The sequence below is a fragment of the Amblyomma mixtum genome, chromosome 5 (assembly GCF_055824585.1).
Source record: "Amblyomma mixtum isolate Tamu chromosome 5, ASM5582458v1, whole genome shotgun sequence".
In the NCBI taxonomy this organism is placed as follows: Eukaryota; Metazoa; Arthropoda; class Arachnida; order Ixodida; family Ixodidae; genus Amblyomma; species Amblyomma mixtum.
The window spans coordinates 99,237,968-99,257,868 of NC_143016.1; the positions used below are offsets into that span (position 1 = coordinate 99,237,968).

General features: G+C 50.0%; 1 protein-coding gene and 1 pseudogene across 1 annotated transcript; one reads left to right on the top strand and one right to left on the bottom strand.

Moving 5' to 3' along the window:
* Nucleotides 1-3,227: 3,227 nt before the first annotated feature.
* LOC149343158 (uncharacterized) lies at nt 3,228-5,547 on the top strand (annotated as a pseudogene).
* A 2,168-nt stretch (nt 5,548-7,715) lies between these two features.
* LOC149343159 (uncharacterized) lies at nt 7,716-11,208 on the bottom strand. Its single transcript, XM_089542309.1, has 2 exons — nt 10,375-11,208; nt 7,716-7,760 (listed from the first exon to the last, which is right to left on the bottom strand). The coding sequence occupies exons 1-2, from the start codon at nt 11,206-11,208 to the stop codon at nt 7,716-7,718; spliced, it is 879 nt and encodes a 292-aa protein (XP_089398435.1).
* Between the last annotated feature and the right edge of the window lie 8,693 nt (nt 11,209-19,901).

Here is a 19,901-nt window from a genome sequence, read left to right on the forward strand (position 1 = left end):
GGTCGGCAGTCAGCAGCGCACCAAGGGACGTCGAAACAGCGGCCTCTTTCTCTCTTTTTCTTTGTCGACGTGTACCGCGTGACCGGAAACCACGCGATCTTGCAGGTCAATTCTATTTCTTTTTTATTTATGACTGCTGCACTGGAAATTCTTACATTTTAACGACGTCTACTAGGGACATTTTGAAATGAAGGCGAGGACATCCCTAGATAGCTCATCATCACCAGATAGCACATCGTGAAATAATCCCAGTGCACCTACAGGTTTCCGGGCAGCACAGCACACACAAAAAAAGAAAAGCCATTCTCGCGCCTGTCGGACCCGAACCATTCGGTATTCGTTTCCTCAGATTCCTGTTTTTATTTATGAGCCGCTTGAGATATGTCTGGATGTAACTTTCTCCTGATTGGATCTGCACCTAACCTTGGCCAATCCTTTACCGTGGGTATGCGCCATGGCTTCAGAGACGTCAACATTGCCAGAGTTTTTCACTTCAAAAAGAAAAGATGAAAACGCTTTTTTGCTGAAGCCAGCAATGAGCCCTTGTGCAACGTTACTAGATAGGGTCCCTATCTAGAAACATTGCCCTTGTCGGTATGCGCCATTTGTATGAGACCAACAACAACGGCCAAAGATATTTTTCCAATTTATAGGCCGCATTTACATTTAATCTAAGCAACAACGCTTTTATACAGAACTCCTGTCGCCAGCCCTCCGCGCATGCGCCGTATGTGTAAGCAGCGTGTATTCCGCTCTCCTCCACTGCTTCTCTCACTTCCTCCAGAGCTCGGGCCGGCGCATGCGCGGATGCGCGGAATTATTGTTCTGAGTAAAAAATGTGTTCTTTGGCTTCCCGATCAAAAGAACCACGGATAAATTTTACCCAGAACAATATTCGTATAGAGACGTCATAAATGTCTTTTTAAGTGTCATTCGCTGTCCTGATGCAGGTTCTGTGGCGAGGTCTTCCATCTGTATCATATGGTCTGGGCCTGTCAGTCCAATCCCAAATTAGTGCGCATTTGTAAGCCAATCAACGATGGGTGGGAAGGGTGGCGGCTTTGACCAGTTCGCAGCTCGAGGAGAAAGTCCGGCTTCTCCACCGAGCAACGGCAGCCAACGGACTCCCAGAGTAAGGACGCCAACCATGTCAACCCCTCATGTCTTAATAAAACAATTTCGCCAACACCACATTTGGTTCTTTCTGGGTATGCTGATGTTTGCCTGGCAGTAAAAGGCGCAATTTATCGCCGAGGAAGCCACATTTAAAAATTTTCCTGCCAGCCGCTTCAAACTCGTTACGTCATACCGAAAACCACAAGTTGCCACTGTTTTGGAGCGAATGGCGATGCAGAATAGCCTCTGGGATACGAGCCCTAAAATCGATGCCAGCGTATGCATTCCACTTGCGAAGTCGCCAGGTGGTGGCGACACCTCTGTTTCGTAATTTTGACTTTACTTGCTTATAAATTCTCCATTTTCGATGAGAGCGATCTATTTGTAAACAGAACTCAGTATCCTCATCAGCTCTCTTCGCTAGGTGGGTAGGCTAACGCCGAACATGTGGCCCAACATGCACCCACCTCTGCCAACTTCCACCCGCCAGAAAAATTATGTTTGCATGTGTGAAGCCTCCGCTTATATAAAAGCACCCATTACAGTGAAAGCATCAAAGTAATCACTGAAGGTAATCCAATTAGCAGCTTTCTGGCATCAGGTTCCATGACTGTCCTCTCATTCTCTTTAAATTCCTTAGTATACCCGGCAACACACTGTGGGGGACCGACCAGTCATGAACCAAGCCGACTGGATGAAGCATGATTTACCAGAGCGCTTGTGCACACAGCATAAAGCTAGGCTAGTTGATGGGGTGGAGCACATTTGGCAGGTTCTCTCAGGTCACGAATGGCAGTTTACCAATATCCCTCAAAAGAAAAGTATACAACAGCTGTATCTTACCGGTACTCACCTATGAGGCAGAAACGTGGAGGTTAACGAAAAGGGTTCAACTTAGGTTGATGAATATGAGGTGTAACGTTACGAGGCAGGAAGGGGGCAGACGGGATCAGGCAATAAACGCGGGTTAATGACATCCTTGTCGAAATCGAGAAGTATTTCGTTTAACATGCGCCCCTGCCTTCTATCAAACACGTATCATCATGTTTACAGACGACAAGATGGGAAGAGCGGAGCGGAAATCAAAAGAGAGGTCAGTTGGGGAAGCATTCGTATTTCGAGCTTGTTGTGTAAGGCCGTCTGCTTTCCTCTGCTAAACATCCGAAGTACTTTCTTGTGTCCAATTTATCTGGATGCGTTTCATTATCTTTATATTGAGAGCATGTATTTCCTGACTGGTGCTTAGTGTATTCGACAATCTTGAAGCTTTTAACAGCCGCCGAGAAGTCCGTCTCATCTAGACATTGTTATTTATGTACACCATCGCATCACGGATATCGCAGCGCTCCATCACAAGCGGGTGAGGATCGTCCGTAACGTATACCCGTTGTGTGATTACCTCAGAATGTGTACGGCTTGTAGTCGCTAGGGTGCCTCGATGCACGCAGGGCCGCGCGCATCGAGGCACCCTAGTAGTCGCTGTTTCGCTGTTCTTCCGCCTTTTTCTATGACCGATGCGTCCGTATAAGCTGTGTACACGTTCTTGGACTTATATCAACCACTGTTTTAGTTATCAGCTTTGCTTTCGATGGTGTTTGGTCGCCTGGTTTGTAGCTATTGGGCATTACCACGAAGGGGTCCATCATTTTCGGTGGTCGTGCTGTCACTTCAGTTTATGCAGCTGCAACGGTCGTAAGGCACTTTCTCTTCAGATGTCCTGTTGCCTCTCGCTGTTCATTAGGATCGGTCAGTGTGTTCAACTGTGCGTATTTCTGTAAAATTTGGTAGGCTTCAGTTTTGGCAAAGCCGCGATGGCGCGCATTGCGTTCCTATTTATTGTTTCTAGCGCCGCACAGTGCTGTCTTGTCAGTCAGTGGAATCGAGTCTGGTATAGTATCCTGGGTTGAAGTATCGAACGTACAAGACGCCTGGCAGACTGTACAGACTTGTTTTATACGTGGGCTGATTTTACGCATGCCTACTGCTCGGGCCAAAGGGCGCGGGTGACCATTCCGATCTCGTGCGCCAGTTTCAAAAGAAGAGGAAGACTGCCACCGCTACTGTAAAAGCGTACGGGGCATTCAAAAAAGATGCCTCGCAGGAACAACACGATGAGGAACGGCCCGTCATCCGACGCCCCATGACATGCATCGTGCCGACTCCAAGCGCCTTCTCCTTCCCAGGCCTTGGTTCATCGGAGCCGGTCGCATCTACGGGCTTCCACCTCGCGTTGTCAGTGCCTCCAGAGCCGCCCCTCACCGAGAGATCTGGGGTGGTAGAGGCCCAAAAGAAGCGCCACTCGCCGTCAGGCTTGCTGCCTCCGGTGCCTCCGCCAACGCCGCAAGCCTCCGCGTGGATCCCAGCCGAACCCTGCGAGTACACGGAAGACGAGTCTCTGCACCTGCTACCCACCATGCCCAGCGAACCGCTCCTCAGGCGGCGCACCACTGGCGAGAAGGGCACCGGTGTCCTGGCCTGCTTGCTTGTCACGCTAGGCATGTGTGCTTTCGCCTGGCTCGTAGCTTCGGGCTCTCTAGCCGAGCAGGCCGGCATTGCTGGCCGGGAGCCGGACAGTGCCATGGACGTGGTCACCGAGCCGCCAGCCGTGCTTCACCTGGAAGAAAACTCTGCGGCCATGCCGTCAGTAGCCATCAAACCAGGCGGCGGAGTCGTCGACGTGATTCGAACGCGGACTGCGAGGGCGACGACACGGGGCAGGGGTGGTCCCACGACGTCACAGGAGGCAACGCAGGATGCAAAGGACGAGATGTCCGGCTACAGCTGGCCCGCCCGCACAGTCGAGGACCTTACACGAGGAAGCACAACGTCAATCACTGGCCACGTGACGCTGGAGGCAGACAAAGCACGAGGGGAAGCGCCTGCGAAGGGCGAGGATAAGTCCGAGACCCGTCCAGCGTTTGATGACGGCTTCACAACTCGTGCCAAGCATCCACGGAAATCCTCGCGCAAGTGGAAGCGACGGCACCTCTATCCGAGGCGTCATGTAAGAAAGTAGAGCTTCGATGTCTTCTATATTTTTAGATGGCTCAAGAGTTGCTTAAAGTTTACGCTACGTTTTGGTACAGCCCTTTCAATATTTGAACTGTATGAAGAGGCGGATTACATGACACAGATGCGGCGAGTTGGTTACAAAAATATGCTTCATGTTTGGAAAAAAAAAATCCTATTAAAAAGTTGATTTGACATTCACGAAAATTTTGTTTATGAAGATATATTTTTGGATTGCATGGTCGTCAAATTTAATTATCTTTGCTAATTTTTTTATCATGAGGCAGAGGAAAACGCTGTTCTGTTTATTTGGTCTATATTATATACTGTATATGCTGACATTGCAAACCTGGAGTCATCCTTATTATCAGCATTGTGCAATCTATTCCCCAGATTACTTAATTTAAATCCGGCTCGTCGTAGAACATTAACCATGTGGCCTTATGGTAAGCATCGGCCTCGCATTCGGGTGGTGCTGGGTTCGGTTCCCTGTGCCGCCGGGTCCACACCAGTTTTCTAATGGGTGCAAGATTTCCCCCGAGCTGGTGACCGGCTTTTCTGGCGTGAAATTCTTGGGAAAAAGCTCTTGGGCCAAACCATTGCGTCACCACAAGGATTAACGGAAATCTGCCTCGTGCAGAAAACCCCATAAGCGGGCTTTACCGCATGAGCTTATTTAAGTTGTTTGGCGGCGGAACGAACCACTGTCCCGTCAACGCAACGGTTTGGCCCAGGACCCTTTTTTTTTTTTTCAAGCATTTTACCCACAGAAAAGCCCAGCACCGGGCAGGGGGAAATCATGTACCCATTAGAAACCCAGTGGGTGCCTGGCGTTTGTCAATTCGTCCGTTTTACTTTAGTTTCGCAGAACAGGCATGTGCTTCGATAAAGTCGGGAAGCAAGCCGTGTTCTAACCTATTGCTAGGGCCATGATGTCCTGGCAGTATGAAAGTCCTAAACTGGCAAGCATTTAAGCTAAAAACTCGAAAACAGGCCCTATTAAAAACATTCATGCCATACTCTTTTTTTATTTTGAGGAACAAACTGAAATACTATCAATCGTCAAAATTGCACTCAAATGTTCATAATCATACTGCTACAAAAAATACTAAAAAGGTAACAGTATAAAGATGACCACTTGAGTAAATTTGAGTAAGAAATCCGCTTTTGTTCTCCGCAAGCACATCCTTGCGCTTCGAAAAACATCCACGCTACACGAGGTTAGTGGTGCGAACCGGAATGATGAGAGTTGATCAGGGCATGAGGGCTCAGTGCTTCATTTCATCGTTGCTGAATCGTTTGCTCGCTTAGCGCTCGTAGCTGTCCCGGGTCAGCAACCGAGAACCAGCTGTTTTTTCACCTTGATTTTTTCTTGTCCTTCGGTCATTTTTTGTGCAGATTCACCGAGAATCCAAGGAGTGAGCCCGTGGCGCTGATGCTACGAATCCATTTAGCACCAATAACGACCGCATATCTCATCTAGAACTTCACGGGAATAAATGCACTTATTTGTGTTCTTCTATGTAATGAGCGTTTCTTAACTCATTAGATTCAGTAAAGACCATGAAATAAACACATCGGACATCCAGATATTAGTTCCAAGAGCTGTATTTTGAGATAATCCTTGCTAATCAGTTTATCTCAATTCCTGCTTCAGGCAAGATCTTTATCAAACCCAATTCAGCGAAAAGTGCGAAAGTGCAAAGATCGGATACGACTGCATGGCGTCGAGATCTTGCCTTGACTATGATGTCGCAGTTCTTGAAGTCAAAAGTTATGAAATAGGATACCATCAGCAGGTAAGGTAACAGGAAAGAAATCAGAAGACATCACTGAGAGACAGGCAGAGTATTCCGACACCGACCATTCCGCTGTGCTGGAATGCTTCTGCTACAAGTCTGAACAAATGACCCTGCGGTAACCATCTCACAATATGGAAAGAAAAGGAGGGAGAGTTTATTGGAAAAGATCACACAACCATAATTTGGAACAGGATAACTGCTGCGTGCAAGAAACATTACTATGATTAAGCGTTAAAATAATGCCTAGGTACTTCTGGCACAGAGCGCATTACTGTATTACCTATAACAGAGCTTGATATTGCGCATGAGTGGCATCGGTGATAAGCAACTAACAAAGTTCTGTTAACGTTTAAGTACATGAACCATGTTTTACATCATTTTTCTGTGGCGCGTAACTCATTTTGAATAATGAGGACATATAATGCCAAGGCACTTCTGATACAGAGGGTATTACTGTGTTACCTGCAAGAGAGCTTGATGTTGCGTATGAGTGGCGTCGGTGAAAAGTAACTAACAAGTTCTGCTAATGTTTAAGTACATTAAGTAACGTTTAAGTACACCCAAACCACGCCGCAGAGAAGGGAGGAAGGTGGTAGTGAAAAAAGAATGTAATGATTGGTAAATTGTTTTTTTTTTTTTGAGAAAGGAAGTCGCAGTATCTGTCTCACATGAAGGTAATGAAAATTGGAATCGAGGAAAGGAAATGACACAGTAACTGTCTCACATATCTCGGTGGAGACCCGCAGCCCCCGATTGCAGGTAGCCGGTTGGAATGCCTGCCGCAAGCTAGGCCCGAACTTAACAAGTCTATGCTGCACGAAACGCTGAATCGGTTTCGTTTGGTTTGGTTTATGGGGGTTTAACGTCCCAAAGCGACTCAGGCTATGAGGGGCGCTGTAGTGAAGGGCTCAAGAAATTTCGACCCCCTGGGGTTCCATAACGTGCACTGACATCGCACAATACACAGGCCTCTAGCATTTCGCTTGCATCGAAATTCTACCACTGCGGCAGGGATCGAACCCACGTCTTTCGGGTCAGCAGTCAAGCGCCATAACCACTAAGCCACCGCGACGGTTAAACGCTGAATCGTATTACACCATACGGAACATTCTGCGGCAAATGGTTGGCATGATAATTTTTTTCCGACGCGCGGTGCCGACTACTGCGACGTCCGCCGACGGCTTTTCGACCGGACGAGCTTTACACGCTGTCGCGTATTAAGGCCGCTTAAGCTGCGCGCCGCACGGTCGGCATGCACAGTGTGTGCTGCACGCAGTACTTGGCTAACTGTGTATACTGGTGGCCAATCGCAAGCAGACGCTTTGCTTTGGCAAGTGTAGCATGACGGTTCAAGCACCTAAACCTTTTCATAACGTTTCGAAGCGCCATTTAAAGAATCCGGCTTTTTTAGTAGGTGCGTAATTGATATGAGCGGGAAAATTGAGGCTGAGGTATACCGCAGTGCGTATAGGCAGAGACAACATTTGCAATGTACGTATTTGTTCGACCTGGCGTGCAATTGACCATTGCAGTCATATGGAAACGCGTATTGACTTCCGTGATGGCTGCGCAGTTTATGACAACCTCTTATTTCAGAACGTCCCGCCAACGGAATAACGATATATGTGCATATGTGCTGAACGAATATTTTTTACTTTGAGGGGTTAGCTCCAAACGTATTTCTTCAAAAGGACTGAAAGAGGTGATTTCGGAAAAGAAGATCCCGAAACCGGCACCCCGCATGTTCTTTCTTCAGTCCACAGCGTCTTCATAAGGCTGCTGCACAGCCTAGTCTTCAATGGAATCTTCGGGTGTAACTGCATGTTGCCGAACCTGAAAAACGAATGCCACATAAATAATGCCAAACTGCTTGAATGCATTGTCATTTGTAAATTCATGTAAAACGTAAGTCCCTATTAAGCATGGAGACTAACTTCCTATGGTCCATGCTTGAAACTTACAAATAAAACAGCCCATGTCACGTGATACACGCGTGAATTATTCCGAACAACTGAGTGGTATTTTCTGTGTGAGTCTCCAAAAAATGGGCGTATGTGTGGATAAAGCAGTCTACAATATGACGAACATTGTAAAGAATGCAATTCTCGGTGACACGTCACCGGTGATGCAGGCCAATTACACAAAACAAAAATAACAGCTCCGTGATTTTTACATCACTTTCACAGAAGAGAAGGCAGTAGCTACGTATTGCCTATCGGGAAGCGCACCGCTAGCTGCGCAGAAAAAAAAAACGTCGTAAATCAACCATTGATTAGCTAGAAAGAAGCCTATTGCATCTGGTCACAATGTAAACACGTGATTGCGGGGTTTATGTTACTGACGCCAAAAGGTATTTCGTCGGCTTCAGCAAATCGTTACTTTCCTGACGCAGCGTTGCAGACTATAATGCCTGTCTATTATACAGCTGTCAAGGTAAAAACTTTCCTGGTGAAGAAAAATCTATAGCGCTGAAAGGAGCGGAAACAAAGAAGAAGCGTTTCCTTTCGTTTGGTGCCCTGCCATTGGTCACTGCTCCCGCGGACGTAGCCTGTGGGGAGTGACGTCGGACTGGTCGTGTCAGGACCACAAACATGATGCCAATTATTTGCATAAACGCTGCCCACGCAAATGCAGCACTGGAACACCAGCTCAAACACTGACAAATTCATATATATATATATATATATATATATATATATATATATATATATATATATATATATATATATATATATATATATATATATATATATATATATATATATATATATATAGGGTATATATATATATATATATATATATAGAGAGAGAGAGAGAGAGAGAGAGAGCACGAAGAGCGTTCGACATATGCTTCCCGAGCTTCATCGGTCGCACTTCCGCCTTGAGAGAAAAACTTTGCTGTGGTTGTTCGACGCATTGGTGAAGCATGCTCACTGTCACACAGCCGGATTGGATACGGCAGAGGCCGCGGGGTGGGCGGTTACGGCACCGGCCTCGGATTGGCGGCGGCTGTGATCGGTCGTTTGCTTCCCCACCTCCAGTTGGTTACGTCACGATTAACGTCATTCACGGCCAAATGGAATGAAAACAAAATGAAGGGTATATATTGAATAAAGCCCCACTTGAGTTCATCGTCTCCACCATGCGCATTTTAATAAATTCTTTAGGCCCTGAGGGAAAAATTAAATCCGAAGCCCTTAGAGTAACAGCGCCGAAAGAGATTTTTACGTTCACCTGAAGCCCATGAACTTTTGTTGCCAAGTGCACCTGCCAGCGACTTTTTTCACGCCATGAGACAGCTTAGACGAGTATGGGGACATTCAAGGCCCAAACTGGTCCTCCCTACTCTGGTCGAAACACCTTCAAAGCCTTACCTTTAAGCCATTGCCTAAGTTCCCGTAGAGCGATACGTTTAATTGGGAGTGGTATCCCCCTGAGCTCACTTTTTTTTTACCTGGCTATGCATACGCAATAGTACAATGGTGGCATGACCCACTGAGGGCCTATCTTATACATAAGAGACACAATCGCCCTTCATGAGGACGCTTTTGGTTGAGGAGCTAAAACTCAACACTGCTTTTGAGCATAGGGAGCATAGGTCCGATTCCGCATATACGGGCATGTGGGCAGAACTTAGGCGACACAGAAGGAGTACTTGGGAGGGAAGGATCTCTAATGCTAACAAATTGTACCTTTAAAGGTTGGTTAAGCGTTTTCTGATAGTTAAAGAAAAAACAAGCGTCTGTGTCTACGCAGTGATACGCAAAGAGGACCCCATTCCGCTGAATGGCTCCATCAACGCTGTCGTGTCGTGAAGTTTTTTTTAGAATGGGAAGCGTCAGACCGCCAGGCATCCGTTCCCTCACCAATCACTGGACTGTATTCAAAATGCACAACGACCGTTGACGTGTGTGGTATGAAGGCGTATACTACAGACTGATCCTCTTGCAACACAATATTGTAAGAATCTTTGGCTGCTGCATACCCAGACATTCTGAACAATCACATTTTTCAACGAGAAATAATTGTGAATCAAATTTTTCTAACTTGTATGTTTTCGTTACAAAAATCGATAGATCCGCGGATCTTACATCGGGAGGCTATCAGTTTTTGCTACTATAACGTTTTTGCTACCGTCAAAAGCGTTCCCGATTGCTTTTCCATGGAGGTCTTAACTACGTGGCGCGAGAGGTGGAGAAACTTTGAAAGAAAGATTTTTTTACGCATGCGAAGAATACCTTCTATATTTCTATAACATTACCTTATAAAATTCCATGTTGTCTCAAAACTAAAACTGACCTCTAATAATCCCGGACTTAAGTCGGACTTATCCACACAAGCCGTCGAAAATCCCGTTCTTTGAGCACTATATATGTTTGCCGTCGACATAAATGCTCTCCCACACGCTGAACTCATAGCAATGTTGTTCTTTCGCAAGTACCCTTACCCGCCGAAGTCGCTTGTGAAGGCGCTTGGTTGAACCACTCCGCGTCGGACGACGGCCCGCTTTGTTTCGAGGCAGGCGGCGCCCCCGGCGAACGCGCCTCTCGGGGCGCGCCACTGTGGTGTCTTCAACCTCCGTTGTCCACGCTGCAGTCAGGTCACCGATGTACTCGCCATCGGCCTCAACAGACCACTGCCTGTCATCATCGTTGTCGACGGGCCGACCCTCACGGGCTGCCGTTGCGATGTCGACGTCGTCCGGTGTTGGTGAAGTGCGCCTGCTTTTAAGTGGCTGCCTGGGTATTACCGTGATTTTCCAATCTTCCGCCCGCATTCTCTCACGACCGCTCACGCCCTGCGCTGACGGCACCCCTGCTCTGTTTCCCAAGTGAAGGCTGGCGTCTGCGTCGTCCACCGCGTCGATATCGTAATCCTGCAGTTCACCCTGAACCGCCGACGCCGCCCAGATCGCCAGTCCTATGAAGACGCACATGGCCAACATGGCGACCAACACGGCCGCATTGTCAATGCCCAGGCCCTGAAGACCCTTGATAAGAGGGACGCTCGAAGGCCTCCGAGCACGCTCGTCTTCGTAGTAAGCGGCGGTCGACGACGACATCGGTGGTGTCCCCTGTGATTCCGTGAATGCCGACACCCATTCCAGGCCGGAGTGGTAGCCCTCGAACGGCACCTCCAGGGGCGAGGCCAGCTCAGCTGTGGAAGCCGCGTTGAAGTGAGCCGGCTCCGGCGAGTCGTAACCCCCGTGGTCCGAGTAGAAAAAGCCGCGAGGGTAAAGAGCCTGGTTGTGGACGTACCGCAGATTTTTGTCGTTGTCCATGGTGAGCGGCGCAAAGCAGGGGAGCTATCTGCTTCTTCGTCGATGTGAGTCACGTGATGGTAAATTTCGCGGGAAGGCATGATGATGATGATGATGATGTCCTCGGGCTGAATGGCACATACCCGCGGCGGGGGATTGGCCAGGGTGCATAGCGGATACACACGCACTCGTGTACAGGGAATGGAGTATAATTAAATCTAAAATTTTGGGACGCAGAGCTAGAATTTGTACAAAACAAAAAATACGGAGAAAGAAAAGTTGTGAATTCACATTCTAGCAGAGGAATCTACCAGATGAAATTATATAATCGTGAATAGAATCGAACACTGGTTTTAGGGCATATCCCTTGGCGCTTGCCCCGAAGGATAAGAGAATCGGAATAGATAGAGGAAGCCCAAGCCGAGCGAGGGGGATCTCCAAGTAAATTCTACGGAGAGCAGCGAGCATCCGGCAGGAGAGGAAAAAATGTTCTATCGACTCAATTTCGCCACAAGACTCACAAAGGTTGGATATCGAAAGCCCCGATCGGCATAAATAAAGATTTAGCCGCGGTATCCTGCAGCGCAAAAGGGTCATGGACACCTCACATTGCCTCGAACTGCACATCCGCACACTCCAAGGAAATGCCAGGTGTTGAAAATCCGCTGCAGCTAGGAGAGGCTCATGGCTCAAGGTGTGGAAACGCCGGAATCGCTGAAAGCGTGCTAGAGTCAAGTGAACAGTATTTGGGACGAAAGGGACAATAGGACCATCAAGGGCAGACTTTGCTAAAAAATCTGCCCTCTCATTAGAAACAATGCCACAGTGCCCAGGGACCCAGTGAAAGCGAACTTCTGAAACATGTGGAGGAATAAAAAATTGAAGGGAACGGCTCATAGGAGTATCACTCGAGGTTTCGAGCGCTGCCAAAACAGAAAGGTTGTCTGAGAGTATAATAACCCGAGTGATACTGCAGGGAATCCTTATTAAGGCCAACTCAATAGCCAGAAACTCAGCTACAAAAATAGGGGTATAGTCAGGGGCCCGAAATGAATAGCTCCAATCAAGAGCCCTTGAGTAAATACCAATAGCGGCCTTTTCATTTTGCTGGGAGGCATCTGTATAGACGGCAATATGGTTAGGAAAATTGTCTAGGTACTCCTCTATGAGCCCTTTTAACATATTGGCGGGCAGGTTCTTAGCATTCCTTGGGAGGGTGTTATCAAAGAAGACTGCCGTGTCAGCCCGCCTGTGCTTGACTAGTACTAAAGATCTACCAGTTCTCATCTGCTTTGTTTTTGTCTTTTTTAATGATACGTGACAGTAGAATTTGCTGTTTGGCTTGTAAATACAGAGAGATAAATGAAGAAAAATTGAAAAGGGAAACGATATCTGATTCGAAACTGCTAACAGAACGTGCACAGCATATTCTTATTCTAAAGGGGAAAAATAAAGAAAGGATGCGGAAAAAACAATAGAAAATGAGGTCCACGATGCGGCGCACTTAGGCTGAAGTAGAGAGGAATGGTGTTCAATGGTCGCCGCGCATCACTGGCGGCAGCTATATTTTTTTTAAATTTGGGATAATAATGAGGATTGGAAATTACCTGCAGCAAATTTACATGCACCTCACATAATTTAATGCCCTTCACGAAAAAAAGAAAGAATCAGTTTGCAGGTGCGAGACTCCAGCAGAAGCACATGAAGGCAGTCAGGTGAAGGAGCGTAAACAGCGTTTGATGACAAGTAACATCCTTAGCTGGCAACTCTTCTATAAAGCCAATCGCTTTATTCAAGAGTGAAAATGAAGTGCCCGAAAATTTTGGCAGCTGGATTTCTAGCTGCGTTGACTGCAGCTATAGACACCCCAGAAGAGGTTAGAATGGAAGAAGACGGTGGATGTGGGCGAGTCGACGGGACTCGAGAAAACAAAGTATTGTAGATTTGCGTAAGTAGCAAGCCATGCTAGATACGAGGATTCAGAACGCAGTCAGAAAAAGAAGTTTCGGGCACTTGTAATCAGGGTTTTTGCGATTGTGCGTTTTAATGGGCTGATATTGCCACACTCTACCAGCGCCCCCGTGCGGTCTGTCTTCGACCTTTGTCGCGCGCCGGACTTCGTCCTCTTCTGCTCGGTGCTAGGGTCGGCCGGCTGCGCTCCGCCCAGTGTGCTCGCCAGGGACAGAACGTTCTACCGGCGCCCGTGACATTTTGGTGGAGGTGCGGGGTACGATCCATGTACGAAGAGGTCCCAGGAACCTCCAGCGCTCCGCCACACCCCCTGGACACGACACCTGTCCACAAGTCAAGCCGCCGCTTGAAAGGCTTAGCTCCCGAGTACAAACCCCTCACCGCGTCATCCCGCACGATGACCTCTACGGTGGCCAGCCAGACCTTCCAGCCATCTGTGAGTTCGCCACTGCTACTTCTTCATACGCCTCGCACGCCTGCGTCGTTTCATGGTGACAAGTTTGAGGATGCATGTGGAGGACTGGTTGGACGGGTATGACAGGGTTGCTGAATTTAATCTGTGGGACGAAGACCGCAAGCTTCGGAACGTTTACTTTGCCCTCCAGGACGCCGCCAAGACGTGGTTCGAAAACCACGAGTCCGCCATCCACACCTGGCAAGACTTCCGGCGGCAGTTGCTGCATACCTTCAGCAGCAACGAACGGAGGGAGCGTGCTGAATTGGCCTTGCAATCGAGGGCGCAGCAGCCAAACGAGAGCGTGGCGATGTTCGTGGAGGACATGACCCGGCTCTTCAACCGCGCTGATCCTTCGATGTCTGAAGCCAAGAAGGTGCGCCATTTGATGCGGGGAGTGAAGGAGCAATTGTTCGTTGGGCTCGTGCGCGATCCTCCGGCTACAGTCGCCGATTTTGCGAAGGAAGCGGCAGGCATGGAGCGCGCCGTGCAACAGCGGTTTGCGCACTACGGCCGTCCATCAAACATCACTGCTGTGGAGTGCCACATTCCGAAGCCCGGGGATGAGAACACCTCCCTCCGAGAGCTCATCAGGGGCATCGTGCGCGAAGAGCTGCAGAAGCTTCGCTCTGTGGAGCAGCCTCCTAGTGTGACCGCCATCTCGGATGCTGTCCGTGACGAGATACGCCGCACGGTGCAGCCCATTCCGCCTCCCCAACCGCCAGCGCCCTATGTGATGACATACAGCGAGGCATTGCGAAGTACTGCGCCACCACCGCCGGCGTTCTACTCTCCTGCCCCTACCGCGCCGTCCCGCCGATTCCCGTATACGGCAACGCTGCCAGACGACCGCCCACCCGTCACGAAGGCAAACATGTGGCGCACGCCGAACAACAGGCCCTTGTGCTTCCACTGCGGCGAAGCAGGCCACATCCGTCGTCACTGCCCGTACCGCCGGATTGGCCTGCGCGGCTTTTCGCCAGACGCACCCCTGCCACGCTATGGTGAACGACCCCGCGAGATCGATCAGTACCTAGCGGCCAACGTCCCACCTGCACCCACTGCCCAACGTCAGTCCAGGTCACCGTCACCTCGACGGTTGTCTTCACCAGCCCGCCAGTCCTACGTCCGGCAGTCCTCCAGCCCGCGCCGGGAAAACTGAGTACGGCGACCCCCGGAGGTAGGGCCGCCGTCACTGGACATAATGACGAACATCCTCCGCTCACCGACGTTAGCATGCGACCCGACCTCCGACCTCACGCCGCTACGACCTTTCGACGCCCAGAGACGCCTTCGCTTGACGCTTCAATTGGACAATGTGAACGACCCTTACGTCCGACGACTTTTCGACGAATAGAGACGTCTCCGCTTGACGCACCAACTCGACCGCGAGAACGATCCCCAAGTCCGACCACCCCCACACAGCGTTTTTCCGAAGGTGACCAAGCTTCGGCTGAAATCCCGATCATCGTTGATGGCCGCCGCGTGACTGCTCTCGTAGATACAGGCGCCGACTTTTCCCTCATGAGTCGTGGTCTGGCGACTGTCCTGAGGAAAGTCCTGACACCTTGGCCTGGAACGCACATCCGGACAGCTGGAGGCCATCTGGTGACACCGCTAGGTGTCTGCACCGCTAGAATGGAGATTCGCGGTGTAACCTTCATTGCCTGCTTCGCTGTGTTGGCTCATTGCTCGAAGGACCTCATCCTCGGGTTTGATTTTCTTCGAGAACACGGTGCGGTGATCAACCTCCGCGAACTTGTCGTGACGTTCTCACCTCAGTGTGCCACAGCCGGCAGAAGCGAGCCCGGCAGGCCTGTTTTTCGCGTGTGTGATGACAAGGTCACGCTACCACCACGCTCCAGTTTGTTTATTACGGTGGAATACTCCAACCCACGCACGCCTCACGGGATTGCGGAAGGTAACCTGTCGTTACTGTTGAGTCAACAAGTCTGCGTTGCGCGTGGTGTTGCTTCCCTCCGCGGAATGCGAACGCAGCTTTTTGTTACCAACTTTAGCGCCGAATACCGCCACTTGCCGCAAGCAACAGCCATAGCCTATTTCGATGAAATTAGTGACTCAGTCTCCCACTGCGCCTTGACCCTCAACGATACCCATGAATCGACGTCTGACGCCCCCGTTCTGACTGACGTGAACCCCGACCTAACCGCCGATCAGAAACACTGCCTCCACATGATCCTCGACTCTTTTCGTGACTGCTTTGCGACCACTTCTAAAGTTCGGCAAACATCGGTCGCTAAACACCGCATTGTAGTTGATGAAGGCGAGAGGCCTATACAACACCACCTCTATCGAGTGTCTGCGAAAGAAAGGGAGGTGATTCGGAGGCAGGTTGAGGAAATGCTCCGCGACGAGGTTATCCAGCCGTCAACAAGGCCGTGGGCTTCGCCCGTTGTGCTGGTCGCCAAGAAGGATGGCACTCTCCGATTCTGTGTCGACTATCGTCGCCTCAACAAGATTACTAAAAAGGACGTTTATCCGTTGCCCCGTATTGATGACTCATTCGATCGCCTGCGTCATGCCCGCTACTTTTCCTCTCTTGATCTACGCAGTGGGTACTGGCAGATCGAAGTCGATGAACGTGACCGTGAAAAGACCGCGTTCATAACCCCCGACGGTTTGTACGAGTTCAAGGTGCTCCCCTTTGGCCTGTGTACCGCTCCTGCCACCTTTCAAAGAATGATGGACACTGTCCTGGTTGGCCTCAAATGGCAGTCGTGTCTCGTCTATCTTGATGATGTGGTTATTTTCGCTGCGACCTACGAAGAACATCTCAAACGCTTGAGTGCAGTATTGACGGCAATCCGATCAGCCGGTCTGTCTCTAAAACCCGAAAAATGCCACTTCGAGTACCAACGGCTGAAGTTTTTGGGCCATGTTGTGACACCTGAGGGCGTCAGCCCCGACCCTGACAAGACGGCCGCTGTAGCTGCGTTCCCGACTCCCACTGATAAGCGAGCTGTGCGCCGGTTTCTTGGCCTCTGCGCATATTACAGACGCTTCGTGCAAGACTTCTCCAGGCTGGCTGAGCCTCTCACACGGCTGACAAAAGACGATCAGCCTTTCGTCTGGGCACAGGAACAGCAGGACGCCTTCGAAAAGCTCCGCGAACGCCTACAAACAACGCCCATTCTTGCCCATTTTGACGAGGAGGCGGACACGGAACTTCACACCGATGCCAGCAACATTGGCCTTGGTGCAGTCCTCGTCCAGTGGCAAGATGGTGTTGAACGCGTGATTGCGTACGGCAGCCGCACGCTGTCACGGTCCGAGGCAAATTACTCAACCACTGAAAAGGAGTGCCTAGCTGTTGTTTGGGCGATAATGAAGTTCCGGCCCTACTTGTATGGTCGCCCGTTTCGGGTCGTGAGTGACCACCACTCACTGTGTTGGCTCGCGAATCTTAAAGACCCCTCGGGCCGGCTAGCTCGTCGGAGCCTTCGCTTGCAAGAATTTGACGTTGCAGTTGTCTACAAGTCGGGCAACAAACACAGCGATGCAGACTGCTTGTCCCGTGCTCCTATTCCGTCCAGCTCTGATGACCTCGAAGATGACCCTCTATTTATTGGTGCTCTGACCACGTCCGCCCTCGCTCAACAACAGAGAGACGACACGGAATTGCGCCCACTCATCGATTATCTCGAGGGAACCGCCTCGTTACCACCTCGTCTATTCGCGCGTGGCTTGTCGTCGTTTTGCTTGCGAGATGGCGTCCTCTACAAACGAAATTACGGCCCGACGGACTCTGGTTACCTGCTCGTGGTTCCAACGGCGCTCCGCACTGACGTTTTGCAGGCGTGCCACGACGAGCTTCCTTCCGGCCACCTCGGATTTTCTCGAACGATGGCACGAGTTCGTCACCGTTATTACTGGCCCAGGCTTTCTGCGGCTGTCAAGCGTTATGTGCGCACTTGCTGCGAGTGTCAACGTCGGAAGAAACCACCTTTCAAGCCGGCTGGCTTGCTCCAACCCATTGCTCCGCCGAGAATTCCTTTCCACCAAGTCGGCATGGACTTACTGGGCCCATTTCCCACGTCATCATTGGGTAACCGGTATATTGCGGTTGCCACCGACTACCTCACCCGGTATTGTGAGACGAAAGCCCTTCCCCGCGGTACTGCTGCTGAAATTGCTGACTTTTTCATCATCAGCATAGTCCTCCGCCATGGCGCCCCTTCTGTTGTTTTAACTGACCGAGGCACAGCGTTCACGTCCACGCTTACTCAGGAAGTTATGCGGCTCAGTGGCACAAGTCATCGTAAGACCACAGCTTACCATCCTCAAACCAACGGCCTAACCGAGCGCCTCAATAAGACTATCGCTGATATGATTTCTATGTACGTCGACGATGACCACAAGAACTGGGACGCAATACTTCCGTACGTCACGTTTGCCTACAACACTGCCCTTCAAGAGACGACGGGGTTCACGCCATTTCGTTTGGTACACGGTCGTGAAGTCGTGACTATGTTGGACACGATGTTGTTGCCCGATATTGCGCACCCATCCGTTGCCGACGCTGATGCATTCGTTCGCCATGCAGAAGCTGCCCGCCGGCTGGCTCGGCAACGAACCCGCGTGCGGCAGGAAGTCGATGCTCACCGCTATAACCTTCGTCATCGCGAAGTCGTTTTCCAGCCTGGAGATCAAGTGTGGGTTTGGAGCCCCATCCGTCAGCGCGGTCGCTCCGAGAAGCTTTTGCGCCGTTACTTCGGTCCCTACGAGGTACTCCGCAAACTCAGCGACGTTACGTATGAAGTGCTCCCGCAAGGGAGTGTTCGTTCTTCAAGACGCCCGCCGACATCCGAAATTGTGCACGTCGCAAGACTCAAGCCATACCATGCCCGCTAGAACAACTCTCACCACGTTCCGTGCCCGGGACTCGGTTCACGCACACACGTGGCTCCCCCTCAATCTCAGCCATCGAGTCGATGCCTTTCCAGAGGGGAGGGGCAATGCCACACTCTACCAGCGCCCCCGTGCGGTCTGTCTTCGACCTTTGTCGCGCGCCGGACTTCATCCTCTTCTGCTCGGTGCTAGGGTCGGCCGGCTGCGCTCCGCCCAGTGTGCTCGCCAGGGACAGAACGTTCTACCGGCGCCCGTGACAATATTATCTGATATTTAGAGCTCATTTCCTGCTATCCCTGTCTGGGCAGTCACCTCCAGCATTGGGAATAAGACGGGATGAGAAGCCGCGTCTGAGTTTCTGTGCGGTCGGAGGGATGTGACGAACGTTGAAGGGAGCGAAACGCCGCCTGTATATATGACGAAGTGTGTGACGAAGTGTATGAACTGTGTATGACGATGTGGCTCTGATGAGGGCATTATGGTATGAATAATGGCCATAGAAGAGACAATACAAATGTCATACGTCAAACTCAAGTCCACAGCTAAGCGTAGTGGGGGACAATTTGCACTGCAAAGGGGGGTGAAGGTGACGATGATGATATCAACAGACTAAACAAAAAAAAAATGAAGGGGGCGATCAGACAACCGATGAAAAAATTCTCTTAATGCAATTGGATTCAGTCTCGATGTATTCTTTGATGTTTTTACTATAATGAATCGTTTTACTCTAAGCCGAGGCTTCACACATGCAACAGAATATATTTTTCTGGCGGTTTCAAGTGGATGGAGGTAACTCGTCGGGTAGGTAGCGGGTGACCATTTTGAAGAGTGAAGGTTCGCGGGTGACTGCTTTTTTTTTTTTGACGCTGCTGCAATAAAAAATCACTGGACATCATTACAGGAAGGTCTCGCCGTCTCCAGTCTTGTCATTGCTGCAGGGATCTGTGGTATTTTTTATCATCGTCTGCTTTGGTTCTCGCAAAGTCCCAACTTCGTGCAGCAACGCAACGCTGCATCCTCGCCAGCAAATTCACCCGACTGGCGTACGCCTCTCAACAGAGGCGGAAAATATACACTAGTTGGGTTATTGTGCCGCCTGTGTTACGCCTTTCAAGCGTTCATGCAAGTCGTGTCTATCGGCGCTAATATATTGACCATAATTATCCCCTCTCTGACGGAAGAGGCACCTCCATCTATTATTAAATAAACAAACAACTCCATAAAATCTGGCTTATGAGAGTAGGTCGCTCTCCTTGTGTTTGGCTAAAGCCACGGACGTAGCATTCGGACTAAAGACGAACAAGAAGAAGCCTTTTTCAACACAGCCTGCTTGGTACACAGGGTTCCGCAAGCCCGACTCTCCATGGACAGGTGGACTGGAGCTACCATTGCTTACTGGATGAAACAGCAGAGGGTAGCG

Excerpts from the sequence above, each read along its gene's own strand:
- LOC149343159 (XM_089542309.1), bottom strand. The coding sequence starts at position 11,208 with ATGGACAACGACAAAAATCTGCGGTACGTCCACAACCAGGCTCTTTAC. Across the intron at positions 7,761-10,374 it reads TTCACAAGCGACTTCGGCGG|GTTCGGCAACATGCAGTTAC; the intron begins GTAAGGGTACTT and ends TTCGTTTTTCAG.